The 11,920-nt window shown below is 40.8% G+C and overlaps 1 protein-coding gene across 1 annotated transcript in view; it reads right to left on the minus strand.

Moving 5' to 3' along the window:
* LOC311062163 (uncharacterized protein) overlaps positions 1-10,255 on the minus strand; it is a 50,776-nt gene extending 40,521 nt beyond the window's left edge. The window contains exons 1-4 of the mRNA XM_084081003.1: positions 10,055-10,255; positions 9,425-9,493; positions 6,849-6,873; positions 5,761-5,778 (exon numbers count right to left, since the gene is read on the minus strand). Coding sequence (XP_083937129.1) covers positions 5,761-5,778; positions 6,849-6,873; positions 9,425-9,493; positions 10,055-10,081 — 139 coding nt within the window. The 5' untranslated portion in view covers positions 10,082-10,255. The remainder of the gene's footprint in view (positions 1-5,760; positions 5,779-6,848; positions 6,874-9,424; positions 9,494-10,054) is intronic.
* Between the last annotated feature and the right edge of the window lie 1,665 nt (positions 10,256-11,920).

Consider the following 11,920-nt stretch of genomic DNA (forward strand, 5'->3'; position numbering starts at 1 on the left):
GAGTTTCAGTGAGTCAGGTAGTCTGATCAAACACCAGTGTGTCCACACTGGAGAAAAACCTTTCTACTGTAAACTGTGTAACAAGAGTTTCAGTCGGTTAGAGTAGACACTCTGAGCAAACACCAGCGTATCCACACTGGAGAAAAACCTTTCCACTGTAATCATTGTGAAAAGAGTTTCAGTCAGTCAGTCGATCTGAAGACACCATCAGCATGTCCACACCGGAGAAAAACCTTTCCACTGTAAACATTGTGAAAAGAGTTTCATTCGGTCAGATACTCTGAAGACACACCATCGTATCCACACTGGAGAAAAACCCATTCTACTATAAACAGTGTCACAAGAGTTTCAGTAGGTTAGATTGTCACACTAGCATTTGTGAAACATGTACAGTATGATCCATAATGATCTCACAGAGCTTTCCAATCCAAGCTGTAGGCTACTATCACCGAATCAGGCTTGTGAGGTAACCATAATGCTTAATTTATGCTGCACGCTGAAAACAGATATACAGATATCAGATGTCCCGCGATATATTGCCATATCAAAACGTGTATATATATATATATATATATATATATATATATATATATATATATATATATATATATATATTTTAAAAAGATATATATATGCTAGTGAAAGGTAGAGGAGTTCTTACTGTATGGTGTGTATAATATGAAATGTGAGCTTACCATAATCACAGTACTTAATCATATTCCATCATATTCAAGGGCTTTTGGAGAGAAATGAGACTCCAATCACTTTCGGTTTAGAGCACTGCAGAGGGCAGGTGTGTGTCTGTATCCAGCCGATGCTCGTTGACACTCGTTAATGTTAAATGCATCAAGTCATATGTTTCTGCACTGTCAAATAGGCCCACATCGAATCTATAGCATCAAAGCCATAGATCTTTTACAAGTGACCCTCTCTGGCGTCTCTCTCACATCTAGAGTCCACCTCACATCTAACATCCACCTCACAGCTACGTTGCATCAGTCATCCAACTGATATGGTGTTAGGGACCCATATGCAGAACTCAACATCAAAGTATACTCAGGAGACCAAGGTTCACAATAAACGACAACTTTACTTAAAATAATAGGTACACCTCAAACAGAGGGAATTACATTACAACGGGGAAACACAGGGAACAAGGAACAAGCCCCACAACAATACAATGATCCAGCACAGAGTGAAGTCACAGACAGTCTTAACAAGACCAGGAGACCTGGTTCTGCCAGACCCAGGCTAAGCCGGACTTCACATGACGTGTCAGCCTGTGTCTATGCCTAACCCTTTGTGTCTTACAATATATATATCATCTGTGTTTGTACTTGTGACATAATAGTGATGTCATGAGTCGTCTATGCCTATTTATTCATGCAGAAGAAACGTTCCCACAACCGGACATACTCATGCTGAAGAAACCTAACCACAAACGGACATACCACCCCCCCCCCCCTTCCCCCTCCCCCCCGGGAGGCATGCGTCGCGTGTTTAGGCCTAAAAGAAATGGTGGGCCACCGGCTTCGAATGCTATCAATGCATTGAATGGGAGATTATCACGTTTTATCAGACCATTGAATGGGCGAGTAGGTGACGAGTAGGCGATACACGGACCTACCCGCGATTTGTCAGACCATTCATTGGGCGTAATCAGGAGCTACTGACCTACTTTGGAGGCGGAGCAGTCCCCACAACAATATTTACGATTCTGTGCCTACCGGTACATAACTCCAACGGCGCTGAGTAGGCTCAGGCAAGCGTCGCACCAGCTCGCCTGAGACTGCGCGCCTCCGTCATGGTCCGAAACCAAAACAACCAAAACCAAAACCGAAACTGAACTATTTAAGTCATCTTCGTTGGTAGGTCAGTATGTCTTGATAACATAACACCCAATGAATGGTCTGATAAATCACGGGTAGGTAAGTAGGTCGCCTACTTCGCCCATTCAATGGTCTAATAAAATGTGATAATGTCCCATTCAATGCATTGATAGCATCCGAATCAGGTGGGTGGGCAGTGTTGTCAGGGGCCCATTGTTCCGGTTACTTAAGCCAGCCACCTATTGCAATGGTGAAATGGCAGTATAAATTACGTGGGGGGGGGGCCTGCTAAAAGATCAGCCGGCCAGGGTGACGGCTTGTGTTGGTAGCCGTACACATACTCGCACACACACACACACACACACACACACACACACACACACACACACACACACACACACACACACACACACACACACACACACACACACACACACACACACACACACACACACACAGTGCTGCCCCCCCCCCCCCCCCCCCCCCCCCAACAACCAAGCAGGTGCCATACTAGGCCATCTGCAGTGGGGGAGTCGCCAGATAAATGGCCCTGGGAATGGGAGTTAAGGTAGGATGACCTTCAGCAATCACTGGAGCCTTTCACTGCCAAGACAAGGCAGGACTACACAGGATGTCTGACTCATTAATAATAACCTTGTAAACCAGAAGAATATCCTATTGTATCTCTCTGGCTAATCATTCCTCACCACAACACTTTCTATCCTCAAAGTGGCCCGCACTTTCGACTCTAGCTTAGAGGAAGCTTTTATGACAAAAGTCATTAAATAACAGCCGCTCCTTGATACCAGCACAGAGCAAGGTTATAGCTGAAACCTGCTTGTGTTTACAATTTAGACAGTTTAGCAGATGCTCTTATCCAGAGTGACTTCCAATAAGCAATGTAAACACAAACATTTTGGTGTATGGGGAAAAAGGAGCAGACTAAGTATAGAGCCCTGGGAGACACCGGTTGGTGAAGAATATAGGATAACAGAATGCACGCTGTTTGTTTTTGGCAGCCTAGGACATGTCCATAGGTTGGCCATAAAGAGGCTTCCAACAATTTGGGAAGCCAAAAAAAGCAGCTTAACGGCTTGCAAAATTCGTTGCAATCTCTTCTATCATTGGTAGCCCCCAAATAAGACGCTCTTACATCTGGGTATTTGTCCAGGATTTGCTGACTACTAGACTAAAGTAAAATAACCTGTTTTCCAATGCAGTTATTAGTCACAAGCTCTTGTTAACACCTTTCATTAGTTACATATTCATAAAAAAAGACTTAACCAATTTCAGAAGCTTGTAGATCAGCTATTTCCGCTACCTTTACATTATGTAACACTCTTGCACGATCAAGTAGCACATTGAAAAAAGAGAAACACATACAAATATGAAGATGAAAGTTTTCTGCCTGACAGCAAAGCTATCTTCTGCATGTGTCTCTAACCACACAACATCCGCAGCCATGTGAGGTTATCTCGCTTGGCATCTTTGAGCGGAAGTGGGAGTTGACGCCTATAATGGAACATTCTACACCCGTACAAAGGTCAAAACATTTGTCTTGTGTCACCAGATGACAAACAGTAGAAAGCCATTTGCTCTTTCATGGAAACATAACACCTCGACTGCAGAGAAATGCAAAAATATTGACCGCACATAGTGCATACTTGCTCTATCTATAGTACTGTATCTGTATACACAGAACAATAAAGGTGGCACCACATGGCAACCAAAACTGGTTATTCAGAGTGATGCCTGAATAACCAGTTTCGGCGAATGTTCGCCGAAACTGGGAAACCGTCTTTTGTTTTTTCGGCGAACGTTCGCCTATAAAAACACACCCCAAAGTGGAATGCTAGCGTTTAAATAGTGAAAGGTGCCTCAAAGAACCATTATGGTTTAACCATGAGGAAGAACTGTGTTAGAAGTATATACTTTATATTGTTATCATGTTGTTCACCTTTTGCCTTTTGATTTTGTTTTGACCATTTCAATATCATAGAGGCAAGATGAAAATGGCACAGGCCTGGTATGTATTGTTTTGGCACAGCTTGGTCGGGGACACAAGCAAGTGACACAAGCAAGTTCCCCTCTTATCTTTGTGTACAACTAGGCTCTCTCCCTACTTTCCCCTGAGAACTATCGTACCACCACCCTAAATATTTAACCCATAGAGACCGGGAAAGCATCTGTGTAATTTTCTTTGGCTATTAAAAAACAGCAGATCAACAAGCTCATAGCACGGCTATGAACTTGTAGATCTACTTTTTTTTTTTATCGTGAAAATCTTTGAATATATATATTTATTTTTTTAAAGCGAACATTTGTTACTCAAATCTTTGCTTCTGGGGATTCTACAAATGTCTTCTAAATCAGTTTATTTTGAAAAAAAAAAACGTATGTTGCTATAATATCAGTGGTTCTCAAACTTTTTCATGTCAAGGACCACCCAAAATTATATGTATTTGGCCACGGACCCCCATCTAAAAATATTTAGTTCCAGGGACCCCCCCCCCCCCCCCCAGAAGTAAAGATTTGAGTTAAAGATGTTCCCTTGAAAAAATATATATATTCGAAGATTTGAAAAAAAAATGCAAGATTTTTTTTTAAATAGCAGATCTACAAGCTCACAGTGCGGCACAAAGTGACACGCTATGAGCTTGTAGATCTGCTATTTTTGCATAGCCAAAAGTATAAAAGCTAAAATCTAACATCCTGACACAGATGCGTTCCCGGATTGAATGGGTTAATATAGTTCTCCCATGAGCTCATGTACTAAAATCATACAATGTGAAATGTCTCTGAGTCTGCTTGCATCATTCAACAATTACTAATTGATACAGAATTCCACAAAAGTCATCTCTCTTGGCCTGGGCCGTAGCGTGACGGTCCAGGCACCCTAGGCTGCAGCGTGTCGCGGGTTCGACTCCCGTTCCCGGTGACCTTTGCAGCGTGTCAACTCCCCATCTTTCTCCCCATTTCCTGTCAGTCGACTTTCCCTATCCCTCTCTAAATAAAGGCATAAAACAAAACAAAAAGAATAATAAAAAAAAGTAATCTCTTTAATCTCCCTCTATGTCAGTGGTTATCAAAATGTGGGTCAGGATCCCTAGGGGGGGTCACCAAATATATATTATCTTTTTTTTTTGGGGGGGGGGGGTCCCCAGATGATTTGCTTAATGTGCAACAGTGTTTTCTCACTCAACAGTAAACAAACCAACATACAGTATAAGTGTATACAAGGTATCTGCCCACTGCTAAAGTGACACTTTAAGGATTTTAAAGACCTTTTTAATACCTCTAAAATGAAAGAAATAATTAAATAAAATAAGACCATTAGTGCGTCATAAGTAATCAACAAACTATACTATACTATACTAAAGCAGGGGTCTTCAACGTTTTCAGGCCAAGGACCCCCTAGCTGAGAGAGAGATGAAGCAGGGACCCCATCTATATTGTATAAAATTGTGTTTCAGATTAAACCTTTTTTGTTTACTTGGTCTGCTCTTTTTTCCCTCTACACCTATACCTCTTTGCCAAAAATAGCAGATCTACAGGCTCACAACGCCTCGCAGCGTGAGGCGTTGTGAGCTTGTAGACCCCCTAGGGGTCCCGGACCCCCTGTTGAAGACCTCTGCTTTAAAGAATGGTCAAACATTGGCCACATTGTGAAATATTATATTAACGATCCACATGCTCACTACATGCTTTGAGTGAAACAAAAATGTAGTGCCTCAACTCCTACAATTCCAAGTGCTTGTCATGCTGGGGGTTCCCCAGTTCAAATATATTATTATTTTGGGGGGTCGCGGCCTGACAAGTTTATGAACCACTGCTCTATGTCCTCTCTCTCTGGTCTCTATAGTCCCTCTCCTACCTGTTCTGCTGTCACTGTCAAAAGAAAAGAAAAAACACAGAAAACATGGAAGCTTACCATGTCCTTCGAACACCTCTGAAAACATCCAGCAAAACATCCAGCAAAAGAGCATCCAGAAAGAAAGCAAAACAGAACAGAGGTCAATTCAATTACATCTTGTGGTCAGTACAGTAGAGCTTAATGTAAACATGAACTATTGTGTGCTCACATTTCATGCAAGGCAGATACTGACATGTACTGTAGCTGTAGAGGAAGTGATGTAATACAATGTCATTTAGTCCCTTTGATGTCACAGGTTTAAACAAAAGTAATGCACTTTTTTAAATAATCAGATTCAAGTGAAAAGTGATTATCCATCAAGCCATATTTAACATGTATGATGCCTTCATTTGCCCTGGGTGAGGGGAGTGATAAAAGCACAGAGAGGGTGATCAGCCCTAGGGCTGATATGACAGTAGCTGACCAATCAGCACATTGAACTGTCACCACGAGTGACCTCTGACCTGCAGAGGGAACTGTCAGACATGGTCACTGAGTTGGTCAAATGTTACGTTCTCTACTTTATGACTGAATAGAACTATGGATACATAAACATAATGTTATGTTCTCTTCTCTATACAAGAAAGGTAGCATGCAGAGGCTTAACGTGGCCTACAATGATGCCCTGAGGATACTACTTAAGGATAAGGATAATTCCTTTAACAGGTCCGTTCATGAAAGTGAACAGTATTATTGAGGATATAGTCAATCCAGGGAAGAGCTGTCTCTTGTACTCCAGGCTACATAAACACTGGAGAGTCAGATTCTATGTATGATTTTATGTTTGTTTTATTTTTCATTTATTGTTTAATTGTGTGATGTTGATGATTTGTATGTACAGTACTATATGGACCCCCTGTGTGTCTGGAATAAAGTTTTAATTGAGTTGAATTTATGACTGAATAAACATAATGTTATGTTCTCTTCTTTATGGCTGAATAGAACTATGGATAGATAAACAAATCATCTCCTATATGGCTAGGACTGAAACGCCATCCTCCGGCTGGATAACCTTGGGCAATGATGAATGCCTTGTCTAAATGCTCTATTATTTAAACATTAACATTACTGTATCTTGGAAGCACAGTAAACAAGAGATGACCTACCTTTCTGAAACAGTTCCGCCTTTTCCTGTGGGTAGAGAACAAGAGACGGGTTTAGATTTAGAAATGGTTAATTTATGTGCCGTTTCTCAACATTAATTTCTGGGTATTTCTCAATCTCAAGAATACCAAAACAAGAGAAGGGAGTAAAGGAGAGCTCAAACGCCCCTTCTCTGGGGCCCAAGGTTGACAGTGTAGAACTGCCGTAATTTCAGGTTAGTCAGAGCTCATAAATATCACATTTGAAGTGGTTTCTTACGAAACGAGACGGAGACCAAGATACTCTTCAAAACGTAATGATTTATTCACAAACTGCAGTGCCTTGATTTCAGTGTGGACCGAAACCAAGTCCAGTATTCAGCAGGCGACAAACTTTTATACTGTCCCACACAAGGGCACAAATGATCCACATCACACGTCATCAAACACATGTTTCCGCCTTGCCCTTTCTACACAGATTTCACTGTCATCACATCACAACTTACATCCTCCAGTTTTGGGCCTAAAACCTTTGGCAGAGTTATTAATATATGGAGTATGGAGCCCTGTTATACATTTTCCTTCAACCATCTGTGCCTCCTCATCCTCTCATGGTGGTCTGACTAAGACAGGTGATCCCTTGGGTGCTATTAGGGTGGCGTTCTCGGGGCCCTTCCCTGCTACCGAGCATTCCTACTATATGCCTACGTGATTATCTGCTTGACAGCGATATATTCCATTATTACATATAGGGCTATATATAGGATAATTCCTTTTAACAGGTCGTTCATGAAAGTCCTTGCGGTCTTGTTTCCAATGAGAACCTGTGAGCAATTAGGGGTTAAGAGTCTTGCTCAGGGACAAATTTCATTTCATCGACACATATGCTGGGATGGCCTGGAATCGAACCTGGGGCAACCAGGGCCTCTGGCTCCCTAGGCGGGTTCACTAACCACTCAGCTATGGCCGAGTTATTATGGTTCAAACCACCTTCTTATATGATGCACACTTGGTTATGAGTTATGTTTAGATAATCCTTTTTTATGTAAGGCACTCTGGGGTTATATCATTATCCTAAATATACGTATTCATATATTCATCAAAATCACTCGACCTCCACAACAGCATGAACTACAAAGCAGGCTCAATAGTAAATCTATTCTAGAAACACATTACCCCCACATGAAACCAGGTCAGTTTGACTGTAGTCATTTTCATAACATCATTATTTTTGTGAAGAAAGCCGATGCACACCTCAAAAGGTTGGTGACAGGTGCGTAACTCAAAAAGTGCATAATTATATTCAGAAGGGGATCTCTGATGGTGATATCAAAGAAAAGGACCAGCACACTGTCACTGTAACATCATTATAAAATAGTTTTCTTCCCGTATCGGTACCTTCCAAATTTCAACCCATCCTGTGAAGTAGTGATTCTCAACCTTTTTAATCTCAAGGACCCCCAGTTTGATGTGCATTTGGCCACACACCTCATTTAATACCTTGTTTTTTTATCTGTGTGGCCCGAATCTACATGGTAAGATCCTCAGTGTTAATTTAACGGTGCGAGTGTGTGCACACCCTCAGAGTTACATTGGGTTCCGCTCTATCAGTTATTTAGCTGTCGACCCCCCCACGGCCAAACTGTGGCCTTGCCCAGGCCTGGAATTTCATAATTTAAAGGGTAAAGCCCTTGCCCCTAAACTAAGCCCACTTTGTTTTAGTGCCCAGTTCTCTCCAGAGCCCACTTTGTTTTGTTTGTTTGTTTTTTGGGGGGCTTTTTATGTCTCTATTTAGAGAGGGATAGGGAAAGTAGGCTGACAGGAAATGGAGAGCCCACTCTGTTTTAGTGCCCTGTACACATGCAGGCTGACCTCTGTAATCCCACTAAAGGACTACAAAGTACCAACACAAGCAGATGATAATTAATGGACAGATAGTCGGAGGTTGATGTAAACCAGACATGGCCAAAGTCTGGCCCGGGGGTCAATCGTGGCACAAGGTCAGATTTTACATGGCCTGCAACATCCTTCAACATCCACTTCAGCCCTATATACATTTAGTTCATTTGAAAATAGCCGATCTACAAGCTCACAAGGATCTTTTTTATACATTTGGAAACTTGTGAAATGGGACATTCTGCATGAAAAATGTGAGTATTTTTTCCACCACCATCTGAAAGTTGGTGAAAGTTAAATACAGAGTTCCGAGAGGATGCATTTTGTCTATCAGTCTCTCCTTCCCCTGGTATAAACACCATGCCGGTGGCACCTTATTTACATTCTCTGCTAGGACTCTACATTCAGACGCAGACATAACAATGTGTAGCCTATCTATAGGCTAATGAACTGATTCAGAATAGCCTACAGTGCTATACCTAGGTACTAGTAATATAAAAAGTCTACCTCAACATAGTACAGTAGGCCTACTTGAGTAATGTATAGTTACTTTACATCACTGCTTTCAGATCACTGTCACACTTCCTGACATTTTCATTTCATTTCAACATTCATTGCTTGGCTAAAGTTTCAAACTCCATTTGGGTCTCCCAGAATAATAATAATAATAAACAAATATGATATTAATATTATCCTATACATACCTGTCGATGTTCCTCGGATCTCAGATGTTTCTTGTAATTACCGATAGAGGGACAGTCCACAAGACACACCTGACAATGTATTATAAAATAACAAATTATAAAGTAATAAATGTCAATTTTCAATTTATTAGGCTTTGATTTAGCAGACGCTCTTAATCCAGAGCAATTTACAGTAAGCAGGTAATTACGAGGTAATAAAACATCAAATGCATAGAAATAGTCATCTAGGATCAGAGGTGGAAAAGTAATCAAATGTTTTACTCAAGTAAAAGTATCACTGCAATGTGGAAATACTCTATTAAATGCAATCTGTTAGTTACAAGCTCACAACACGTCTTGATGCAATGCTTTGTGAGCTTGTAAATCTGCCATTTTCAAAATATTTATTTATACATTTTAGACATAATAACTTGTGAAACAGGACCTTCTGCATAATGAGTACTTTTACTTTTGGTACTTTAAGTATATTTTGAATACTTTTTTACTTTCACTCAAGTAAATTTGGTTTTAGACTTTTACTTCTGCATTGCAGTATTGATGCTTTTACTTATAAGTAAAAAGTTTGAGTACTTTTAGTTTTTCCACCACTGCAGAAAAAAGCGACAAGCCTAAAAGTGTAGTGCAGCCTACCTGACAGAACAGTCCTGGAGGAGCCATGCTGAATACAACCAAACTGACCCAAAAAAAATCACTTTCTAAACTGATTCGACATGGAAGCTGGTCAGAGGAAACTCCCTAGAGAGAAAATCCATCAGTGATAAAAAATAAATTCCTGGTCGCTCTTTACTTTGCAGCTCTCTCTCTCTCTCACACACACTGGCCTTGAGGACCAGACCAGACAGTTAAACGGAGAACAACAGCCTCCTGTGGCGGTTCATTAGTTTAATGATGGGAAATACAAGGGGGAGTGTCAGGCATGTTTCTAGCCTTGAAACATGACTGTCGTATCATTACAGTCATGGCGCTACTTGGTTTTTGAAATGTCTACATTTACAACTCGTACATCTACATAAACGTTCAAATTTCGAATATAAAGTACTGAACCCACGGCCACGGAGGTAACATGTTAAAACGCCTGGGTCTAAGTACGCGTATCTTCCGTATTGTTCAATAAAAAGCATTTTACTCCCATCGGCGGCCATCCTTTTCATAGTTATAATGTATCAGAGTGCAGTACACCTCCCAACCAATAAGGTCGCGTAGTTGAAACGTATTGAGAAAATTCTGAGAAAATGGCCACCGATCGGATTAAAATGTTTTTTATTGAACAATACGGAAGATACGGGTACTTAGACCCAAGCGTTTAAACTTGTTACATCCATGGCCGTGGGGTCAGCACTTTATATTGTAAATGTAGGCATTTCAAAAACCAGGAACAAGTAGCGCCATGACACTGGTGACAGACGAGCGTCATGTGAACCATGCCTACAGCTGGACCAGAGCGTTTTATTCAGCCATACAGGCGCGCTGCTCTGCTTATAGACCGAACATGTACACTGCCGTGCGAGGTCTCCAACTTTAGTAAAAACAAATAAACAAAACTATTTCGCAACTTACCGAAACAAAGGCAGTTTTGTGTTGTTGAAAGTCTATTATCCAGGGTGGGAAGCCTCTCAGCACCCCACCTTCTCTGTATAATACGCTTTTTGGGCAGAAAGTAAAATGTGTCCACCAGACGGAAATTATTTTATTTACTCCACTGCGCCCTCTACAGATCTGGTGAATATACATGACCATTGACAAGATCTGTGGAGGGCACAGTCACAGTGGAGTAAATACGTAAATAAAATAAAGTGGAGTAAAGGGGGAAGTTGGTCAGTCAAATTTGAGGCCTACTGGAGTACTTGCTTAAAAGTACTTCTATGCAAAAGTAGGCCCTACATTTAAAAAAAAACTTCAAAAAGTATGCTGCAAATTACATTTTCTTTTTAATATCAATGCATTGGTGTATTAAAATTTAGCTACTTATTCCTATATTTTCCCTCACATAAATGTTCAAAGAAATCAATATTAGTGAAAGTAGCAGATCTAAGCTCTGAGCATCATTGATGCTGCTGAGCAAGAGCAGAGTGCAGGACTCATGTTCATGAATATATTTCTTCCATGATTGGTTCATTGGCATCAATTTAAAAACAAACAGTGCACCTTACAAACATCAACATGGATCAAGTCACAAAAACGCCACGGAAATGCAATTTGTATTCCTTTTAGGCTATTGATTTATCGATTATTGATTATACATGTAGTATTCATCTTACTTCAGTTATATTAATATATGACGGTATGCTGATGTGTCTGAATGTAATGTCCCAAGGGAAGTAAATTAGTCTGATAATGTCTTATGAGTTAGTTTAGTACACCCTCAGTGTACTTATTAAGCAGCAGGCTCATACAGCAAGGTCAAGGACAGCAAGACGACGAGTTATAAGGTTTTATGAACGCAAGAATGTTTCTCGTATCAGGCGTCAGTATTCTGGCTAGGGCAGTGGCTATGGC

Source organism: Gymnoscopelus microlampas (genome assembly GCF_963454915.1).
Source record: "Gymnoscopelus microlampas genome assembly, chromosome: 15".
Taxonomy (NCBI): domain Eukaryota; kingdom Metazoa; phylum Chordata; class Actinopteri; order Myctophiformes; family Myctophidae; genus Gymnoscopelus; species Gymnoscopelus microlampas.